Here is a 24023-nt window from a genome sequence, read left to right on the forward strand (position 1 = left end):
AAGACTGGATTTGGAGGGTCAAACGGATCCTGATCGGGCTGATATTTTGTGGGAAGCTTCTTCAGTCAGTGGGTTAGAGGTTCACCGAAGGGATTTGGATTTCAACGGTTGGATCTTCTGTTGTCTGGGTTTTCTTGAAGCTGGTCGCCATAGTTCTTCAGCAGAGCAGTCTTGGGTGTTTGGTAAATCCAACGGTGAGATCTTCTCTTATTGAGCTGAAATTTGGCAGAGGTATTGTCGACTTGTTTATCTTGGATTTGTACGGTTGGATTAGTTTCTGGAAGCCGGAATCTTTGTGAGCTGAGGTCGTTTGGTTGCTGCCGGTTTTGAAGCTTTGTGTTGCTCTCTTGTTGTTGTTGTTTGTGTTGGAGATAGCTCTTTGTAGCTAGATTCTCTGTTCTGTTCAGGCTGTTGAACAGGGAGGACGTGGTTGTACTCATACCATTTATATAGTGGATTTTTGAGTGGACTACGGTCCCGTGGTTTTTCCTTCTCACATCGAGGAGGTTTTCCACGTAAAAATTGTGTGTCTCATTTAGTTATCGCAACTTTGATATCTTGCCATCGTCGAAGTATTTTCCTCACAGGTTCGCACAAGGTCAGGGGAACACGACCATTAGTATTTCCGCTGCGCCGTGTGACTTTCCCCAACAGAGTGGTATCAGAGCTTCTGGTTTTAGAGCTTTGGTTTTGATAACTTTGGGTTGTTATTTGCTTGTGTGAAAGATGGAAAATATGAGCAGGATGATAAGCTTGAATGGTGCTAACTATCATCTATGGAAGGGCAAGATGGAGGATTTGCTCTTTGTTAAAGAATTCCATGTTCCAGTCTTCGAGGAGCAGAAACCTGAGAAGAAGACGGATGAAGAGTGGAAGCTGCAGCATCGCCAAGTGTGTGGGTTGATAAGGCAGTGGGTAGATGATAATGTGTTGCATCATATTGAGACTGAGACGGATGCTCGTTCTTTGTGGAAGAAGCTGGAGCAGTTATATGCTAGGAAGACCGGAAACAACAAGATGTACATGATCAAGAAGTTGATTGAGCTGAGGTATCAGGAGGGGACTCCGATGACAGATCACTTGAATGCGTTTCAGGGATTGCTCAACAAGTTGTCTGATATGGGCATCAAGTTTGATGATGAGATTCACGGTCTGTGGCTTCTCGGTACTTTACCGGACTCTTGGGAGGTTTTCAGGATGTCTCTTTGTAACTCCGCGTCGGAAGGTGTTATTTCGATGGATTCAGTGAAGAACAGTGTTCTTAATGAGGAAGCAAGAAGGCAGTCGAATGCTAGCAGTTCGCGTTCAGATGTCTTTGTTACTGAGTCAAGGGGGAGAAGTACAAGTAGAGATCCCAAGAGAGACAAGAACAGGAGCAGGAGCAAGTCTAATAGATTTGCTAATATGGAGTGCTACTTCTGTCATAAGAAAGGGCACATGAAGAAGGATTGCTGGAAGTTGAAAAACAAGCAGCAAGGAAATCAAGAAGAAAAGGTGGATCGGGTGACTCTCACCGAAGATCAGTTTCTCATTCTTCTTGAGGGTGATGCCATTAATGTCGCATGCCAGGACACCAGTTGGGTGATTGACAGTGGAGCTACTACTCATGCTACATCACAGCGGGATTTGTTTTCTACCTATACTACGGGTAATTATGGTTCTGTGAAGATGGGGAATGATGCGATGGCTCAGGTTGCTGGCATTGGTGATGTTTGCTTGGAGACTAGTCTTGGTACTAGGCTGGTGCTTAAGGATGTTAAGCATGTTCCTGATATTAGGATGAATCTGATATCGACGGGAAGACTTGATGATGAGGGCTATTTCAGTTTGCACGGTGGTGGTAAATGGAAGCTCTCTCGCGGTTCTTTGATTGTGGCTCGAGGTGAGAAGTCTTCATCTTTCTATTGGATGCAGGCTAAGGTCTCCAAAGATGTTGTTAATGCGGTGGAGAATGATAATGCCATGGAGTTATGGCATAAGAGACTCGGTCACATGAGTGAGAAGGGAATGGTTGTGTTGTCTAAGAATGAGGTGATTCCAGGAATCTCTGGTTTGCACCTACAGAAGTGTTCGCATTGCTTTGCGGGAAAACAACACAGGGTATCTTTCAAGTCTTCCGCACCTTCTAGGAAACCCGAGGTACTGGATTTGGTACACTCAGATGTGTGTGGTCCAATGAAGACAAGATCTCTTGGTGGCGCATCATATTATGTGACTTTTATTGATGATCATTCAAGGAAGTCGTGGGTATTTCCTATGAGGACGAAGGATCAGGTGCTGGGATATTTCAAGCACTTTGTGGCATTGGTTGAGAGACAAACGGGGAAGAAGCTGAAGTGTATCCGCAGTGATAATGGTGGAGAGTATCTTGGACCATTTGATGCTTATTGCAAAGAGCATGGAATAAGGCATCAGTTCACGCCACCTCATACTCCACAGTTGAATGGGTTGGCTGAAAGGATGAATCGGACGATTGTCGAGAGGATGAGATGTTTGATCTCACAGTCAGGCTTATCGATGACTTTCTGGGCAGAAGCTTTGAACACGGTGGTTCATGTGCTGAATTTGTCACCAAGTGCTCCATTGGATGGTGATGTTCCAGAGAGGGTTTGGACTGGTAAGGATGTTTCTTACAGTCACTTGAGGGTCTTTGGGTGTAAGGCATTTGTTCATATTCCCAAGGTTGATAGATCGAAGCTTGAGATGAAGTCGCGGCAGTGTGTGTTCATCGGTTATGGTCATGATGAGTTCGGGTACAGATTTTATGATCCCGTTGAGAGGAAGCTCGTAAGGAGCAGAGATGTTGTGTTTATGGAAGATCAAACGATTAAGGACATTGACAAGTCCAAAAACCCAACTCAGATTTTTGAGGGTTTGATCGATACAGAGGCTACTCCTTCTACATCGGTTCACGGTGAGGTTGAGGTTGAGGTTCAGGATAATACACCCAGTGCAGATGCTCCCGCACATGAAGATGGTAGTGGTGATCATGGTGACGATCATGGTGAGACACCAGCTGCTGAGAACCAACCTACTATTGTTAGAAGATCCGAGAGAGGTCTTAAACCGTCGACAAGGTATGATCCTAGTGAGTATGTATTACTTACTGATGGGGGAGAGCCTGAAAGCTATGATGAAGCTTTGGAGGATGAACACAAGGATAAGTGGTTTGGAGCCATGGATGAGGAGATGGATTCTTTTGAGGAGAACCATACTTTTGAGTTGGTGGAATTGCCTAAGGGCAAGAAGGCTCTGCTTAATAAGTGGGTGTACAGAATTAAGCATGAGGATGACAATTTGCCACCTCGACACAAGGCTAGATTGGTTGTGAAAGGCTACAGCCAAAAGAAGGGAATTGATTATGATGAAATCTTTTCTCCTGTTGTGAAGATGTCATCCATTCGGGTTGTACTTGGATTGGCAGCGAGCCTTGATCTAGAGGTTGAGCAAATGGACGTGAAGACTGCTTTCCTTCATGGTAATTTGGAGGAAGAGATCTACATGGAACAACCGGAAGGCTATGTGCAAAAGGGCAAAGAAAATTTGGTTTGCCGCTTGAAGAAAAGCCTTTATGGATTGAAGCAAGCACCAAGGCAGTGGTACATGAAGTTCAAGTCTGTTATGGGGGAGCATGGTTATGCAGAGACTGATTCAGACCATTGTGTATTTGTGAAGGTGTTCGGTGAGGATGATTTTATCATCTTGTTGCTGTATGTCGATGATATGTTGATTGTGGGCAGGAACATGGACAAAATTAAGGAGTTGAAAGAGCAGCTCAGTGAGTCCTTTGCCATGAAAGATATGGGTCCAGCGAAACAGATTCTTGGTATGAGAATTGTTCGGGATAGAGGTGAGAAGCTGATTCACTTATCTCAGGAGAAGTACATTGAAAAAGTACTTAAGCGGTTTCACATGGACAAGTCTAAAGTGTTGAGTACTCCTCTTGCTCCACACTTAAGACTGAGCAGTCAACAAAGTCCGAAGACATATGCGGAGAAGGAAGATATGGCGAAGGTTCCGTATGCTTCTGCAGTGGGTAGTTTGATGTATGCCATGGTCTGTACAAGACCGGATTTAGCCTACGCCGTTGGAGTTGTCAGCAGGTTTCTCTCCAATCCGGGAAGAGAACATTGGAATGCTGTGAAGTGGATTTTGAGATATCTCAGAGGGACTTCTAATTTGAAGATTACATTTGGAGGTAAGAAGTCATTGCTTGTCAGTTACACTGATTCTGACATGTCGGGAGATGCTGATTCTAGCAAATCTACTTCGGGTTACTTGGTAACATTTGCGGGTGGAGCTGTGGCATGGCAGTCAAGGTTGCAAAAGTGTGTTGCACTATCTACCACTGAGGCAGAGTTCATTGCTGCAGTTGAAGCTTGTAAAGAGCTGTTGTGGATGAAGAACTTCTGTGAAGAGATCGGTTTCAAGCAAGAAAAGTATGTGTTGCTTTGTGATAGTCAAAGCGCTATTTGTCTCGGGAAGAATTCTACATTTCATTCGAAGTCAAAACACATTCAGAGGAGGTATCATTGGATACGTGATGTGGTTGCTTCTAAGGAAGTGGAACTTGAGAAAGTTCATACGGATGATAATGGAGCTGATATGATGACGAAGTCATTACCGAGGGGGAAGCTTGAGGTATGTCGAGAGATAGTCGGAATGGCTGTTTCTTCCATCTAGTCGGAGGGGGAGTTTGTTGGGTCCCTCCTAGATGGAGAGAACCAAGTGGGCATGAGACATAATAATAATTCTCATGACCCTTTGCACTGTAGACTCACAATAATAGAGTTTAGAGAGAGAGACAAAAGAGAGAAAAGGAGAAAAAGAGAGAGAAGGAGAAAACTCGTAAGGTGATTTCAAGACTGGATTTGGAGGGTCAAACGGATCCTGATCGGGCTGATATTTTGTGGGAAGCTTCTTCAGTCAGTGGGTTAGAGGTTCACCGAAGGGATTTGGATTTCAACGGTTGGATCTTCTGTTGTCTGGGTTTTCTTGAAGCTGGTCGCCATAGTTCTTCAGCAGAGCAGTCTTGGGTGTTTGGTAAATCCAACGGTGAGATCTTCTCTTATTGAGCTGAAATTTGGCAGAGGTATTGTCGACTTGTTTATCTTGGATTTGTACGGTTGGATTAGTTTATGGAAGCCGGAATCTTTGTGAGCTGAGGTCGTTTGGTTGCTGCCGGTTTTGAAGCTTTGTGTTGCTCTCTTGTTGTTGTTGTTTGTGTTGGAGATAGCTCTTTGTAGCTAGATTCTCTGTTCTGTTCAGGCTGTTGAACAGGGAGGACGTGGTTGTACTCATACCATTTATATAGTGGATTTTTGAGTGGACTACGGTCCCGTGGTTTTTCCTTCTCACATCGAGGAGGTTTTCCACGTAAAAATTGTGTGTCTCATTTAGTTATCGCAACTTTGATATCTTGCCATCGTCGAAGTATTTTCCTCACAGGTTCGCACAGGGTCAGGGGAACACGACCATTAGTATTTCCGCTGCGCCGTGTGACTTTCCCCAACAACATTTTAGTATATTTAAAATTTATTGTTTATAACTTAGGGTTAGATTTGAGTTTAGATAGTTCAAGATCTATATATTGGTTTTATTTATGTACAAGTAATAGGCATATTTTATTTTATGGTTTATGATTTAAATCTAATGCCTAAGAATTTAAAGTTAAAGGTTTAGAATTTTTAATTTAGAAATTGGAATACAGAGTTTGGGTTTTGATTAAGGTTTGAAGATTAAAGTAAAATTTTGAAAATAACATATGAAAAATTACAATTCTTTTGTAAACGTTGAATCTTAGCTTTGGATCAATGTATTAAAGTAATTACTTTTTCTGTTTATAGCTTAGGGTTTCAAAACTTTTATTTGGGGTTTAGAGTTTTGATTAAACAATTAGTTAGTAACGATAAGTCTTTCTATTGTCACAAATTGAAACTCGGGAGTCTGCCACAAATTCGTTACGGATGCAACAATAACTACAGTCACAAGTTTGTCACACTTATTACGTCTCCTATTTTTGTCACACTTTTGTAATTATTTGTGACCAAAATTGGTTACGCCATAATCCGTCAAAACATTGTGACAAACAAGCTACTAATTTGTGATATAAAAAAGTAGTCACAAAATTGTCTCTAATACATCACAAATTTGTTACGGATAATTATAATCTTAAAATTTCGTCACAATAAGCTAATTTTTTTGTAGTGTTGGTCTTCTTAGGTACTCATCACCAAACAGATTTATTATTGCTTCCACAAAATTTTCCACACATAACCGAGTAGTAGTTGCACCGAGCCGGAGGTATTCGTCGACCGTATCAAGCGCAGAAACATATGCCAACACACAAATAGTTGCTGTACACTTTTGAAGTGTAGAGAGACCAACCCTTCCGAGACAGTCTTTCTTTTGACGAAAAAATTAAACTTCATTGGAGAGCCGATCAACAATATGCATGAACAATGACTTGTTCATTCTAAATCGTCGTCGGAATAGATTTTCAGGATATGTTGGAGTGTCACTAAAATAATTATTCCATAAACAGAGATGACCTTCTTCACGATTTCTTTCTAAAAACTCTTTTTTTTCTGAAACTCCTTCAGCGCATTCTAAATCATGTTGTTTTATGGACCACATAGTCTGAAACTCCTTCAGCGCATCCTCCTTAACCACTGTCTTTTTACCACGGGCCTTTGTGGCTTTAACACCCGGTGGACGCCTCGTTTCAGTTGCTTGAGAGTTTGAAGAATCTGCACCGTCCTCACACTTTCTTTTTTTTAGAGCTTCCTTCATTTTTAGCAAATGAAAGTTCACACCACTTCTGGTCGTTCTTCAGCTCCTTCCAAGCATGTTCCAGGAGAAATTTCTTCTTATGGTTGTTGTAAAATATTTCATGAGCAAGTTTCAGCACATCATTCTCGTTTTGACCACTACTTCTCTCTCTTGTTGCAGTTTCATAGGCTCCACAGAATTTGCAGACGGGGTCATTTATCTTGTGTCATCGTTGCTTACAATGACTTGCCTCTCTCTGTTTGCAACGAGATACCTTCTGACTCGCTGCAAAGTAAGCTGCTATTTTTGTCCAGAAAGCGCATGATCTTTGCTCATTGCTAACCACTGGATCTTTACTTGTGTTTAACCACGAGCTAATGAGCAGAATATCATCCGCATGCGTCTACTTCCTTCATTTTATACGCTTTGTACCAGTCTCTCCACCATCTTCGGTTCTTAGAGTGCCTAGATACGGAGCTTGGAGGATAGTGAGACAATGTCTTCATAGTTACCAAAGGAAATGCTTTGTTGACTATTAAGTAGTTCAACAAATTTTGAGGTCTGGGAAGATGGATAAGAATACATAGCCGAAGCAAGCTCAACGAAGAGAGAAAGAAAAGAACAGAGATGAGAAAGTGGGAAGAGGAAGAGAAGAACACGGTGAGAAGTGTATTCAAGAAAGAGGAGAAGGACATGTTTTAATAGATTGAAAAGAAGCTTCAACGCATTGATCACAACCAAACCGAGTAGACATTTATCCAACACATTCATCACACAACACCATTCATTTCTACCTAACCATAAAATGTATTTATTACCTAAGACAACCATAATCTCATTTCTATCTAACCACTTAGACATCTATTTATTACCTAACCTAACACTAACCATCAACATTTACATTTACACCAACGAATACAATGCTTTATCCAATTGACCAGAGCAAAGAGAGGGGTTTACCTGTATCAACAATCGTAGGCCTTTTGTCTCACGAACCTGGATCAAGCATCTTGATCAAACAACCTAAAGACAAAAAAAAGACAGAAACAAATCAAAACCAAAGCAAAGATTTATATATTAAGATATGAGCTCGAAGAAGGATTAAAATCTACCTAAGGACACAAAAAATAAAAATAAACATCAACAAACCACCAAATGTAATTAACAATGCTTCATCCAATTCACTTGACCAAATACAAATGTTTTATCCAATTCAACCGAGCAAAGACAAATGTTTACCTTTATCATGTGGCTCTTGATCGTGTGGCTTTTGTTATGAACAATCGTCTGGCTTTTATCTGAGAAACCATGATCATGCCTCTTGATAATTCCATCTAACAACACAAAGACAAGAAAAAATCAAAATAATTTTTTTCATGTTCCTCATATTATTATTCTCAATCTGTTCGAAGTACCAAAATCAAAGACATGCATAATTGAAATATCCAAACAAATATAGATATTAACAAATTTTCACATTTCGATTCGCATGAGAGAGCTCTCCGTTTTTCTCCTAGGAGAGGAAAGAAACAAAGAGAGAGATCACCGTTTCCTTTCCTCAACGACAGCCACCGACAGAGACGTGGCTTTATCGTCGAACAGAGCCACCGATCGGGAAAGATGTCGCCTTTCGCCGAGGAGAGGAAAGAAACAGAGCTCGCCATTTTCCTTGGTGGAGGAAAGCAACAGATAGAGAGGACGCTGGTTGCCTTCGTCGACGACAACCACCGACAGAGACGCAGCCGTTTCGTCGAAGAGAACCACTGATCGCAAGAGATGTCATCTTTCGCCATAGAATGGAGAGAAAGAAAAAGAGAGAGAAAGAAAAAAAGAAACACGACGGAAGCAACAATACCTCTCCTCTAACCAATTGCTTTGTGACATGTCCACGGTAAGAGACGCCGCTTGCCGCTCTTAATTAAGATACGCCTTGTAACGGCCCGGTTTCTGGCCCAAATTTTTTTAAAGAAAACCCGTTAGGATTGCAGCCCATTAGGGTAAATGACCTAGGGTTCCCTCATTTTCCTATAAATAAAGCTGTCCCCTCTCTCTTTTCTTTTCTCGGTAACTACTTTTTCAAAATTAAACGTGATCATCGCCGGAGCTGCTTAATTAATCTGCTCTATTTTATACATAGATCTTCATTTAAGTTTGTAATTGTTATGAACGTAATCAAAAGTCAAAAATGACAGCACCGAAGAACGAATAAATATAATAAGTGTGGAGCCCACTGTCACTATGCACGCACAGTAACTTCAACTTTTTCACTTCTATAGAAATCGATCATTTCGATCGATTGTAAGATCATCTCAAAAAAACACAATCTTTTCTCCCTTATAATAAAATCTCTCTCTATTCCAGTGTTATCTTCTTCGTACGGGTATAAAATTTTGTTTTGTTTAAATTCCCGCGATACAATAAAATTTTCTTTTTATAACACGTTATCAGCACGATCGTTCTGCAATTCGGTAAAATTTATTGTATCATATATACCCTGCTATAATGGTCGGTATACCGTCTGTACTATTATTTATATTATGTTATAATGGCCGGAATACCGCCTATATTATTTATTAATTTTTAATTAATTTATTGGTCGGCCGAGCCGCCTTATATTCTATTTATTGTTAACTGGACGGCCGAGCCGCCTTTATTTTCTGTTTGTTGTTAACTGGTCGGCTGAGCCGCCTTATATTTTGTTTATTGCTAATTGGTCGGCCGAGCCGCCATATAATTCATTTATTACTCTGCATTGACCGGCTGAGACGTCGCATGATTTGTTGCTATAATTTTTACCTTTACTAATTTTTATGAAATTTTATAGATTTGATTGACTGTTTAATACAATATTTTCGGATTAATTTTTGGTGCACTCGATTTAACCCCAACGGTCACAAAGAAATTTTTTCAAAAATTTCCCCATTCTCCAACGGTCATGAACAGTAATTTTCATCTATAAATACAACTCATTTTCACTCCATTTCATCATCCAAAACATTTCATCTTCTCTCAAAAAGTTTCAAATCGCTCTCCTCCGATTTTTCATTTCAAGAAAGATGATTCGCGCACTTTTGTTTTTATGTGCCATTTTTATTTGTGTTTCTATTTATGGTTTATTTGTTGGAGAATTTACTCCGAGTGAATTTAAGATGAATATCGGCTTAATTTTCTTTACATCACTTCTCCTTGTAATTGCTTGCATGATTAATGTAAACGGTTTTTAAATTATGAAGTTCTAATAAAATTATTATTTTGTGTTTTAGAAATACAAATGGCAAACATCGAGAAACTCCAGTTCCCGGCTCTGAAAGTAACCGACGAAAATTATGTCAGATGGGTCACAAATGTGAAACCTTATCTTGTAATAAAAAAGATAACCGAAGCGATAGAAGTCGGTAACAAATCGCCACCCGAGCATATAGCCGAAGCGATTATCTTCCTGAAGAAGCATTTAGATGAGAATCTAACTCACGACTATGGAGACGTTGAGGACCCAGCCGTACTATGGCAAGCCTTGAAAGATAGGTTCGATAATCAAAAGGAAATCAATCTCCCTCACGCTCTTGAAGAGTGGAAAACCCTGAGGTTTCAGGATTTCCAAAGGGTTAGAGATTACAATTCCACTATCTTGAGGATAGTTGCACAATTAAAATATTGTGGTAACCCTGTCACCGAAGCAGAAATGCTTGACAAGACATATAATACTTTCCACAAAGAACACAACGTCTTATCCCGAATTTACAGAAAATGTGGGTACACCAAATTTTCTGAATTGATGGTAACACTCATGTTGGCTGAAAAGAACGATGAGTTACTAATCAAAAACCATAATTCCCGACCTACGGGAGCCAAGGCATTTCCCGAAGTGAATGCTACGGCGGTAGAATATTCGGGAAGGAGAAACCAGACCAACCGAGGTCGTGGTCGGCGTTTCAACAACAAACGTGGAAAGCCTTACTATCCTAAAAGTATTAGATCTAACAAATGGGTTAGATCTGAACAACCTCCTAAAGGCAAAGAAATCGAAGAGGATACCACAAAGAAAATTGAGACTGTATGTTACAGATGTGGATGTAAAGGACATTGGTCCCGTACCTGTCGTACTCCTCCACATTTGTGCAAGTTATATCAAGAGTCCATAAAAGGAAAAGCTAAAGAGGTGAACCTCACGGAAAATGTTGAAGGGACTTCATACCTTGAATCCTCCGACTTCGCTAATGAGCTGGACTAGATTACTCCTGAAGAGAATCGAAATGCCTATGATAAGAGTATTGAATAGTTTTCAGTATTACCATGTATAATTATTATATTTCATGTTTTAAACAAATAATGATATTTTTAACATCATCTTATTGTATAATTATTATGTGTTTCTTTATATGAATGAATTTTATGTTTTTCTTTTATTAATATTTATGACAATTTCAGAAATGGATCAGAATGCTAATGAAGCAAAATCCAAGAAACGGATTCGTGAAATATGCATACCAGATAGTGGAACAACGCACACTATTCTGAGACAAAAGAGATATTTCTCTGATATAAAACCAACAAGAATTGTCGTCAATACAATATCAGGTCCTGCAGACGTGATTGAAGGAACTGGTAAAGCAAACTTTACTTTACCGAATGGAACAAAATTTTCCATAAATAATGCTCTATATTCTCCAAGTTCTAAAAGGAATTTGTTGAGTTTTAAAGACATATATCTTCACGGATATGATACTCAGTCTGCAACTGAGGATGGAAAGAAATACATATATGTAACTTCTGAGAAATGTGGCCGAAAACACATATTGGAAAAGTTTCCAGAGCTTCCTTCGGGGTTACATCATACTTATATCGATGAGATCGAATCAAATCTTGTAGTAGAACGGAACCCAGAAGAGTTCACGTTATGGCATGATCGCCTTGGCCACCCAGGAACTACAATGATGCGTAAAATCATAGAAAGTTCACATGGTCATCCACTGAAAATCCAGGAGATTTCTCAAGGGAATAAAATGACATGTGTTGCATGTTCTCTAGGAAAATTGATCGTAAGGCCATCGCCAACCAAAATCGATAAAGAATCACCAAAGTTCCTTGAAAGAATTCAAGGCGATATATGTGGACCTATACACCCACCTTGTGGACCATTCCACTATTTTATGGTATTAATTGACGCATCCAGTAGATGGTCACACGTTTGTCTATTATCATCTCGAAATGTGGCATTTGCGAGATTTCTAACTCAGATAATCAAACTGCGAGCACAGTTTCCTGATTATACTATTAAAAGAGTTAGACTAGACAACGCTGGTGAATTCACATCCCAAGCATTCAATGACTATTGTATGGTAATGGGAATTGAAGTTGAACATTCGGTTGCTCATGTTCATACGCAAAATGGTTTGGCTGAATCTTTAATTAAGCGTCTGCAATTGATTGCAAGACCATTGATCATGAGATCAAAACTTCCAACCTCTGTATGGGGACATGCTATTTTGCATGCAGAAGCACTCATTCGGATCAGACCGAGTGCATACCATAAGTATTCCCCACTACAGTTAGCGTTTGGTCGAGAACCAAACATTTCCCACTTTAGAATCTTTGGTTGTGCGGTATATGTGCCTGTAGCACCACCACAACGTACAAAGATGGGACCACAAAGAAGATTGGGAATATATGTTGGTTTTGATTCCCCATCAATTATAAGATACCTAGAACCACAGACTGGTGACGTCTTTACAGCACGTTTTGCTGATTGTCATTTTGACGAAAATGTATTCCCAGTTCTAGGGGGAGAAAACAAAAATGTTGGAAGTGATATAAAATGGAGTGTACCATCATTGTTATATCTTGATCCTCCTACTAAAGAGTCAGAACTAGAAGTTCGACGAATTATGCATTTACAGAGTATAGCTAACCAGCTACCTGATGCATTTGTAGATACCAAGACGGTAACTAAATCTCATATACCAGCTGCAAATGCTCCTGCTCGTATCAAAATGCCAAATGAACAAGAAAAGGAGGATGACACACGAGAGCCAAAAACACGCCTGAAGCGTGGTAGACCTGTTGGTTCTAAGGATAAGAATCCTAGGAAACAGAAGAAAGCTGAAATATATGATGCACCCAAAATAGCAGAAAATATTTTGGAAGAAATAAATGATAAGGATTCTGATGAATCAGAGCATCATGAATCGAAAGATAATCATGAGATTTCTATTAATTACATCCATAATAAAAGGATATGGAATAGAAATGAACAAAATGACCTTGATGATGCTTTCTCATATATTGTGTCAAGTGAAATAAATGAAGAAATCGATGATCCAGAACCAAAATCTGTCTATGAATGTCAAAAGAGACATGATTGGGAACAATGGAAAAATGCAATACAAGCTGAACTTGATTCGCTTAATAAACGAAAAGTATTTGGATCTATTGTGCTCACACCTGCAGATGTGAGACCAGTTGGGTACAAATGGGTTTTCGTTCGAAAGCGAAATGAGAAAAATGAGATTACGAGATACAAAGCTCGTCTAGTGGCTCAAGGTTTTTCTCAAAGACCTGGAATCGATTATGAAGAAACGTATTCTCCAGTTATGGATGCAATCACGTTTAGATTCCTGATGAGTCTAGCAGCTGATAAAAATCTAGAGATGCGTCTCATGGATGTTGTTACAGCTTATCTATATGGATCATTAGATACTGATATCTACATGAAAGTTCCTGATGGATTTAAAATGCCAGAAGCATTAAGTTCCAAACCTAAAGAGTTATGTGCAATAAAATTGCAAAGATCATTATATGGGTTAAAGCAATCTGGACGTATGTGGTATAATCGTCTCAGTGATCATTTAACAAAAGAAGGATATGTGAATGATCCTATATGCCCATGTGTTTTCATCAAGAAAACAATATCCGGATTTGTAATAATCGCGGTATATGTTGATGATCTTAACATTATCGGAACTCAAAAGGAAATACAAAAGGCATCAGACTATCTCAAGGAGAATTTGAGATGAAAGATCTTGGACAGACACAGTATTGTCTTGGCCTACAAATAGAACATTCACAAAATGGTATATTTGTGCATCAATCCACATACACTAAAAGAGTGTTGAAACGATTTAACATGGATAAATCAACTCCTCTTAGCACCCCGATGGTCGTTAGGTCACTTAATATTGAAAGTGATCCATTTTGACCACCTGAGAAAAAAGAAGAGATACTTGGTCCGGAAGTACCATATCTAAGTGCAATAGGAGTGTTGATGTACCTTGCAAATTGTACACGGCCTGATATATCATTCGCTGTTAATCTTCTAGCAAGATTTAGCTCATCTCCAACACGAAGACATTGGAATGGAATTAAACATGTCTTTCGTTACCTACAAGGGACTATTGATTTAGGCTTATTTTACCCTAAAGATTCAAATGGTCAAATGGTTGGTTTTGCAGATGCAGGATATCTTTCAGATCCACATAAAGCCCGATCGCAAACAGGATACGTTTTTACGATCGGAAGCACTGCTATATCTTGGCGTTCCCAGAAACAAACGCTCGTGGCTACCTCTTCAAATCATGCTGAGATCATTGCACTCCATGAAGCAAGTAGAGAATGTGTATGGCTGAGATCAATGAGCCGACACATCTGTTCAAGCAGCGGGATTGGCGAAAATACGAAGCCAACTATTCTATATGAAGATAATGCAGCATGTGTTGCTCAAACAAAGGACGGATATATTAAAAGCGATAGAACGAAGCATATTCATCCAAAGTTCTTCTCATACACTCAAGAGCTCGTAAAGAAGAAAGAGATTGAAGTTAGATATGTCCAATCATGCGACAATGCAGCTGACATCTTCACAAAATCACTTCCGACTTCGGTATTCAGAAAACATGTCCGTAACATTGGAATGCGTCATCAGAAGGATCTATGACTGCACATTCGAGGGGGAGCTTACGTAGTTGTACTCTTTTCACCTTACTATGGTTTTTCCCATTGGGTTTTCCTAGAAAGGTTTTTAACGAGGCAACATAGACGTTAAGCAGGAAATGATAGTGACACTGGTCTCCAAGGGGGAGTGTTATGAACGTAATCAAAAGTCAAAAATGACAGCACCGAAGAACGAATAAATATAATAAGTGTGGAGCCCACTGTCACTATGCACGCACAGTAACTTCAACTTTTTCACTTCTATATAAATCGATCATTTCGATCGATTGTAAGATCATCTCAAAAAAACACAATCTCTTCTCCCTTATAATAAAATCTCTCTCTATTCCAGTGTTATCTTCTTCGTACGGGTATAAAATTTTGTTTTGTTTAAATTCCCGCGATACAATAAAATTTTCTTTTTATAACAGTAATCAAATTTTTAAATAATCTAATCAACGCCTCCTAATTCTTGACATGGTATGACGTGTCAGAGCCACTCCTACTGCATCAACCGATATTTTCTACGATACGAATAGTTGAAATCTAGCTGGTTTAACTGGATACCTAATATCGAATATGCACATACATATGTTTTTCGTTTTTGGGAAGAAGATAAAAAGATAACGTTCTTTTGTTTTATTTAGTGAAAACTGAGAAGGATATATATGTTTACAAAACATCTTTCTCCATTCCAAAGAATATAACCAACGAACAAAAAAGAACAATATTTGGTTGGGTCTAACAACAATCATCAGGCCTCTGCAACTGCATTCTTCACACAATCAACATTACACAATCGAACTGATCTCACCATTTCACCCAACCTACAACCAAATTACCATAAAGTTAGATCACATATATATAAAATAAATTTAAAAGTGTACAAATCTAACTATAATCCAATCGATGGTTTTGAGTACTAACCTGTCGAAGCTATTCCTAGCACGATCAAAGCTATCCGTGCTGTTTCTCGCCTTTCCTGACCGATGACCAATACTCATCTTTCTAGAGTTGTCTCTAGAAGTAACACATTCCATGCTATGTCTAGATCCAATCCAACTACTCTTCTTCGGATCCAGTTGTTGTTTGTCTTTCTTGTGATCATCAGATACTGAATGGCGTCGGAATTGTGGAACTGGAAGCTTCTCAATGGCCCCTATGAACTTTCTTAAGTGAGGTAAGTACTCAGGAAACATCTCAAGATTACAGTGGCTTCCTCCATTAAGCCATAAAGGTTCATATTTTTCCTTGGATAGCTCCCATAATTGCTTTCCATGTGAAATATCCACAACTTTGTCATCTGTTCCCTGCATAACACGCATAGGACATGACCTTCTTGTTATTATGATATTTTATATAATATATAAAACAGGAATCTATAATGTAATGAGAAAATACACTTACATGAATCACAAGAACGGGACAGTCTACGAGTTGAATTTTCTCAATATTCTGCAATATAAAATCACTAGTATAAATCATACTTGTTTAATTTTGGTTTCTATTTCTGGATAAATCATTTGTGAATAAGAAAACAATGCACTACTTTCGGCTCTAACCTTGAAAATGTCGAACCAGAAGGAGTGCTTGACATGGTACATGACACGTAGACCGGACAAGAAAGGACTGTGAAGAACAAGTGCTCGAAGACGTGGAAGACGAGAAGCAAGCTCAAGCGACGGTCCACTGCCCACAGATTGTCCGTACAAAATGATACGTTCATCTTTTGTACCGCACGTTTCTCTTAGCCAATTGTAAGCTGCTTCTATGTCTGCGTACGTCTCTTGCTCGCTTGGCTTTCAACATTAAACGATCCGAATCAATCACAATATACACGGCAAATCATACCGTTAATTATACATTGAACTAATATAGAATTTTTTAAAACTGGAGTAGCATGACATCAATCTTAGCTTTGTTTACAAACTTACGCGTATGTGGACGCGCTAATTCGGGTAATTTGAACTTATGGAAACTACTATTGACTTACCTTGCCAGAAGATCGCCCATATCCTGAATAATCGTATCTGCAATTATCATCACAGAAAACCATATATAATTTCTTAAAAATATGTTTTACTATGCTTCTTCAAAAAAAAAAACATATATAATTTCTTCAAAAAAATATGTTTCAAAAAAAAAATCTTCAAAAATATATTTTACTATAATCTATCGTGAGCCATATATTTAAAATATCCTGATTAATTATCGGTGAGTTGTGTAGTGATTTACACCGATCTGTATATATAAATATTTTATAATATATATATAATTTATATTTAAAATGAATAACTTGTAGCGTGTCTGAATTTTAAATAATGAAAAAGGTAACTTGACAAAATTTCTTTCTTGGGCTTATAACTCATTAATCCTTTGCTGAGTAAACTAAAAATTCACAAGTGTATATTTGTGATGACTATTGTGAACTACCGCCACTGTGTTTATTGAATAGAATATTATCTATCACCAAAAAAGTATGGAAAAGGTCGAAGTAGGCATCAAACAATGAATTAGGTTCCTATAGAATCAAATATACGAGTTTAATGGATTAATGCATATAAATGACATCATGCATCAGTAGACATATATTGTATAAACTAACCCCATGAGATTGACATTGAGATGGTGACTTAGTTCATTGTAGATGATGAACATTTGACCTATGTCAGTGGCGTTGCCGTGAGAATACAAAACTGTTAGTTTAGCCGTTGGATGCTTTATATACATCCCCACGATCTCATTCCCTCTTCTAGTCATTATCTTCACCACTTCTATTTCCTCGTCTCTCCGGTGACGCATCATTTCCGCCGATATTCTCATCTTCCCCGTCGATTCGTCCGTCACCACCGTGTACGACGGCGGATTTGGTGGGAAGAAAGCTAACTTAGCCGCCATCGTCGACGTCGCTGTTCCCATCTTCACTCAAGAATTTTTTATAAACACTCACTCAAGAAACATTTCTCTCTCTTTTTAACGCTTTTTAGATTAAGTGGCCAAGAAGAAAATAATGGCCTATGCAATATAAATGATGGGTGCCTTAATAATCTATTGTCTATTGATATTCTTTAGTTGTTAATTTGTTTCTGGTATATGTTTAGAAAAGGTTGATGCTAAGAATTACCTTTTTAATGCTCTTTTTCGTTTTAAATATTGTGTATATCTCAATATTCTCTGTAAAGCTAAGATTAAGGCTTAACGTAATATATCATTTCCATAATTAAGGAAAGCACTTCTCTTAATTTCTGCGTTTATGGGATTTTTTTATTAATTTGATATAACGAATCAACTTGTGTGCAAGTATAACACAAGATAACCCAATATTTTTATTATTAATAAAATTTATTTTAAGATGGAAATGGATGCTAACGACGTATAAACTTTCATGATAGCATTTGAATATCGTGAAACATGAAGTATGAGAAAAACATATATGAACACTGATCATTATTAGTTTCTAGATGCTACTTGCATTATAGAAAGAAAAAAAAAAGTTAATAAACTAATGGAAAGGTTTGAACCTAATAAAGGGAAAATGATGTTTAGTGGAGAATAAATGACTACATTAATTTGTAATTTATTCGTTTGGAGGACAGAAAGCTTAATTCATCATTACTTAAGGAAAATTCACATCAATCTTTTTTTTGGAATTACACGAGCGATATCTTTCTGGATTGACGAATATAAATTCAAATTTTCGTTATTGCATACTTAACGACATGATGAGCCCTTTAATTCATCATCTGATTGTCAATCAGTCGGAATCGAATGTCTTATATTTATTTAACACGGGGTCACTAATTTTTAATCTAAAATAAATGAGATCATATATAGGGCCTACATGCCAAATTAAAGTAGCTTATGGGCCATGATTCATTTTGGTAAACAATAAATAAGTATTTGGTTATGTTCAAATGGACTATAAGCACACGCAAAGAAACCGGTCAACAAGATTTAGAAATGCACCAATGGGCTTTGATACAGACACAATAGACTAAATCATTTTGGATCTAAACCGGTCAATAAGATTTAGAAATGCACCAATGGGCTTTGATACAGACACAGTAGACTAAGGGTCGGACTGGTTCAAACGCAGCGGTTGCGGTTGCGGGAGTTTACGGATGCAGGTGGTTGAGGTTTCTAACGGTTTTAAGAGATTTGTACGACTGGTACTCGGTTAGAATATGGTGCGTTTGCGGGATACTTATGACTGGTTAACTACCAAATGCGGCTGCGGTTAAATAATAAATTAACAATATTTACATTTTATATAATTATAAAAATATCAAAAATCATAATATTATAATAAATATAAAAATTATTTAAAAAGTCATAGTTTTAAAAAATTTTAAATTATAAAAAATGTTTTTATTTTTAAAATTTATAATATTAATGAAAAATATAATAGATATATTTTAGTATTTTTATAATTTCAATTTAATTTTTTTATTGAATATTTTTATTTTTGTATTTTTATTGTTTTAAAAAAAAGAAAAAAAATTTACCCTCCCGCAACCGTCCGCAACTCCAAACGTTAGCTGAAACCACGTTTTCAATTTAAGAGGTTTAGAGCGGTTTATAGCGGTGTAGAGCGGTTTGAGTGATTGTTGTAAAACGCCAACAACCGCTACGGACCGCAAAGCCTGCGTTTGTGGGTGCTAGTGGGAAAACGAGTCATGCCCTAAATCATTTTGGATTCAACTGGTGACAAAGGGAATAATACATTCCTTAATATTCCTAAATCTTTTTACCATTTATGAAAAATAATTTTTCCTTTGTATTTATTTTCATTTTTTTTATTTTAGAGAAGTATAGAACAAATTTGTTCTTCAGTAAAATTGATAAGGAATCATTTCCTTTTCATTCCTCTAATTTTATTTCTCTACATTTTTTTTTCTACTCATCGCTAATATTCCAGTAATGGTCACCAGTTAAACCATTTATGATTTTCTTAACGTGCTTACCATTTGACATGAATGGTCAATTCCACAACTTAACGTGCTTACCATTTGACATTTGGGTTTAAATGAATGGAATGGCTTCTATTTCTTTTTTTTTTTTGTATTTCATTCTTACCATTCCATTTATTTTAATTTCATCAATTTCTAAATATTTTACCAGTTACCACTACAAGAAAACACCGGTATTCTGACGACAAATATCGTCGGTATGTCGGTATTCCGAGGACATACCGACGAGAATGGTCGTCAGAAATTTCTCGTCGGAAAATAAAATTTCTTCGGAATTTCCTCGGAATATTCCGAGAGAATACCGAGAATTAAAGATTCTGAGGACATTCCGAAGAAACATTTCCTAGGACTGTTCATCGGTATCTCCTCGAATATTTTCGATGGAACGGTTCTCGGAAACATTCCGAGAGAAAAGAGGTATCGGAATATTCCAACGAACTTTGGCCGTCGGAATATTCGAGAAACCTTTGCATCGGAATATTCCGAGGAAGTGTATCCGTCGGGATATTCCGAGGAGATATGCCCTCGGAATATTCCGAGGAACTTCGGCCGTCGGAATATTCCAAGAAACCTTTACCGTCGGAATATTCCGAGGAAATGTATCCGTCGGGATATTCCGAGGAGATATGCCCTCGGAATATTCCGGGAAGTTGTCGTCGTAATATCCCGAGGGATACACTTCCTCGGAATATTCCCCAAAATAATTTTTTTTTTAAAATTAAAAAATTATTTTTTAATTGAAATTCGAAAATATAAAATTAAAATTGAAATAGAAAACATATTAGATAATATTCAAAGTTGTACATACCAAAATAAAACATTCAGAGTTTTTTTTAAAAAAAGGAAAGAAACTACGGGAACTGCTCGTTCGGGTACATCCTCTTCATCATCTCCATCATTTGCTCGTTCTGCTTCCTCGTTGCCTCCCATCCCGCCTCTTGATCCGCCATCTTTTGCTCCAACGCAGCTATGCGGTCATCTTTGTCCATCAACTGGTCCATAAGCACTTCTGGATCAACATAGGGCTATGGTGCAGAAGGAGGAACCGACCGGGCTCGATGATCCAAACCGACCAAACGTCCCTTCTTCTTTGGAACCGACTGAAATAGAAAATAAACAAATTTAAATAATAGAAAAGATGATAAAATGAAAATAAAGAAATACATGAATTGAAATTTTTTATAAAGAACATACCGATTCAATGATTTCGTTGATTCGAATCCGGGACAAGTTGGTCGAAGCCGTCGAAGTGGCGTCCAGGTCGGTTTGAAGCTGAGATAGACGGGTCTCTTCGTCTTCCTTCTGAGTTTCGATCAGGCTGAGCTATTCCCTCACAACACCATCATCAATCTCCCTGGTGTGCTTGTTGGTATGCGTCGTCTTCATTAGGACGAAATCATCAACCGGCTCGCCATCATTTTCATCCGCCTTGAAAAAAAAAGGTTAAACAAACATTAGAAATTAGAAGAAATGCATAAAAAATAAAATAAAAATACTTAAATAATTAAAAAAAAATTTGAACTTACCAAGCGATCCCCCAGAGTGGCAATAGTCTGGGCACCCAAATTGTGCTGTACAAGCCCTTCCCGCCATGATCGCTCTTGCGGTTGGCGTAGTTGGTCACGGAGGTAGCTTTCGTCTCGTCCTTATCCCAATGCACACACAACTCCTCACAGACCGTGCTATTGATCGACTTCAGGACCTTTTAATAAAAAAAATATAAAATAGTTTAATAAATCCAAAAAATTGTGTAATAAATTAAAAAAAAACCTGGTTGATGAGCCACTTCTGCTTCCACTCGTAGATCTTCTTCCCATAGTTGTCCATAACTTTATGGACGAAGGCGTCACGGATAAAGTTCGTGTGATCGGGATTCCAGGTGAACTCTTGCTGAAAAAAAAAACACAATTTGTAGAAATTTTATATTAAAGATTAAAAATATAAGTTAAAAAATTAGAATATTTACCGCAAACTGACGAAACCACATCTTCTGGTCCTCGGCAGGGAAGTGAGTGAAAGTCGGATATCCCTTGCTGAGGTTCGAGTACATCATATTGTTGATCCATGCGCTGATCCCGTTTCCGGATCGGTTGAACCTAATATAAGAAACAAATTATTAATAATGAATCAAATTTTAATAAAAGGAAAAAAAAGACTTTTAATTACCATGTTTGACGTCGTCCCTTTGGACACAGAGTGAGATAGGGAAGATGCTCACGACCGGGCTGTTGAACCAACTAGGCAACAGTCATCACTCCTGGAACAACAGGAGGAGCAGGAGGGGGTGCAGCAACGGGAGGGGGTGCAGCAACGGGAGGGGGTGCAGCAGCGGGAGCAAAAACCAGAGCGGGAAATGAAGAATCCCGACAGTGGCTGCTCGACCCCCGAGAGTGGCTGGACGAACCCTAAGAGTGGCTCCCCGTACCACTACGACCTCGTGGTGAGGCACGACGAGATCGAGACCGGGTATGATCACCAGTACACCTGTAAATTAAAAAAAAACATATTTAAAAATAGTTTTAATAAATATTAATTAAAAAATATTTAAAATTAGTTTTAATAAATATATAAATTAAAAAAAACATATTTAAAAATAGTTTTAATAAAAATTAATTGAAAAACATATTTAAAAATAGTTTTTATAAATACAAAAAATAATAAAATAGTGTTTATAAATCAAAAAAATGTTTTATAAATACAAAATTAGTTTTAATAAATATAAATACTTTTATAAATATGAAATCATCTTTTATAAATCCAAAAATCGAATTTATACACAAAATACGTTTTATAAAATCCAAAAAATCGAATTTATATACAAAAAAACGTTTTGTAAAATCCAAAAATCGAATTTATATACAAAAATCGATTTTATAAATACAAAAATAATAAAAAAATTTATAAAAAAAGTTCTAAATTAATTCAACACAACAAATTATCCAACCAAATCACAATTCTAAACCTATTACACAACCAAATCACAATGCTAACCAATCACCCTAACAAAAATCTATCAAAAAACTTCTAAAATCATCAAATCTACATAAAAACCTAACAAATAGAACCTAAGAGAGTGAGATATGGTCCTTACATGATTTGTGTAGGTTTAGAGAGGATTCGCCGGAGAGATCGTCGCGAGAGAAGGGGGAGATCGCCGGAGAGGAGAGAGATCGCCGGAGAGGAAGAAGAGAGAAATGGGGAAGAAGAAGTGTTTCGTCTTTATAAAACCTAGGGTCCGACGGAAACTATCCGAGGAAATTCCGAGAATATTCCAAGGAAATTCCGAGGAACACTCGGATTTCCTCGGAATATTCCGAGGCTTTTCCGAGGAAACAGAAACCCTAAAAGAAAAACCCTAAATCGTCGGAAAAGTCTCGGACTATTCCGAGGAAATTCCGAGGAAATCCCTAAATCCTATTATCCCTCGGAATTTCCTCGGTATTCTTATATTAAAAAAAAGGCGATGCTACTCTGTTTCCGAGTCATCATCACCAGATGAATCTGAATCTGGATCTTTGTGAAACTTCCAATCTCTGGTTCATCCTCTACGTGAACGACGGCTTCCTCTCCAAAGTCGGTTAAATCGACTACAAGGCCAACTGCAGCTCTTCTGCTGCACTTAAGTTACCGGATGTGCTTGGTTGTAGTGGGTCTTCCAGCTCAGAACTTCCCTGAACTCGGCCTCTCGAGTTGAGTGATGTAACAGTGACCCATGGATCATCTCTGTTCCTAACCCGGGGGTACTTGATATAACAAACCTGTAACATTTAAAAAATTATTTAATTTGTAAATAAGTGTTATTAATGCACATGATGGTGAATCATTATGAATAATTGATATATGTATATTTAATTACCTGATCGGCCTGAGAAGCAAGAATGAAAGGATCATAATATTGCAACTTTCGCCTCGAATGTACTGATGTAATACCAAATACATCTGTTCTCACACCTCGATCTGGAGTGTTGTCGTACCAATCACAATAAAAAACAGTACAGCGTAATCCAACCATGCCCGGATACTTAATTTCCATAATCTCCTGTATGTTTCCGTAGTATACATCATCTTTAGATGCAGAACAAACGCCAGCATCATAAGTCGTACTCGAACGTCTCCTCTTTTGAGTTGTGAATGCATATCCTCGAGTACAAAATCTCGGATATGACTTCACAACATACTCTGCTCCACGCACCATCTCGCGTATCCAATCGTCAAATGTTTCACCTCTGGTCATACCAGCAGACACCTATTAATATCACATATATATGTTATATCAATATATGTGAATTAGTATAAATATGTGATAAATAATATTTTAATTTGTTTAAAGCACTCACATAAGTAAGCATCCATCCA

General features: G+C 37.9%; 1 protein-coding gene across 2 annotated transcripts; it reads right to left on the bottom strand.

The window, feature by feature from the left end:
- Nucleotides 1–15353: 15353 nt before the first annotated feature.
- LOC111209888 (alpha/beta hydrolase domain-containing protein 17B-like) lies at nucleotides 15354–19263 on the bottom strand. Of its 2 annotated transcripts, none has more exons than XM_022709925.2 (6): nucleotides 17303–19263; nucleotides 16691–16727; nucleotides 16260–16496; nucleotides 16105–16152; nucleotides 15625–16007; nucleotides 15354–15524 (listed from the first exon to the last, which is right to left on the bottom strand). In XM_022709925.2, the coding sequence occupies exons 1-6, from the start codon at nucleotides 17614–17616 to the stop codon at nucleotides 15452–15454; spliced, it is 1092 nt and encodes a 363-aa protein (XP_022565646.1). In that variant the 5' UTR covers nucleotides 17617–19263; the 3' UTR covers nucleotides 15354–15451. The 2 variants fall into 2 exon arrangements, with proteins under 2 accessions (XP_022565646.1, XP_022565647.1); XM_022709926.2 differs by having other exon boundaries at nucleotides 16260–16491; nucleotides 17303–17318.
- Between the last annotated feature and the right edge of the window lie 4760 nt (nucleotides 19264–24023).

This window comes from Brassica napus, chromosome C5 (assembly GCF_020379485.1).
Source record: "Brassica napus cultivar Da-Ae chromosome C5, Da-Ae, whole genome shotgun sequence".
In the NCBI taxonomy this organism is placed as follows: Eukaryota; Viridiplantae; Streptophyta; class Magnoliopsida; order Brassicales; family Brassicaceae; genus Brassica; species Brassica napus.

Excerpts from the sequence above, each read along its gene's own strand:
- LOC111209888 (XM_022709925.2), bottom strand. The coding sequence starts at position 17,616 with ATGGGAACAGCGACGTCGACGATGGCGGCTAAGTTAGCTTTCTTCCCA. Across the intron at positions 16,153-16,259 it reads TCTGGTTCGACATTTTCAAG|AATATTGAGAAAATTCAACT; the intron begins GTTAGAGCCGAA and ends TTTATATTGCAG. Across the intron at positions 15,525-15,624 it reads GCTAGGAATAGCTTCGACAG|GTTGGGTGAAATGGTGAGAT; the intron begins GTTAGTACTCAA and ends ATTTGGTTGTAG.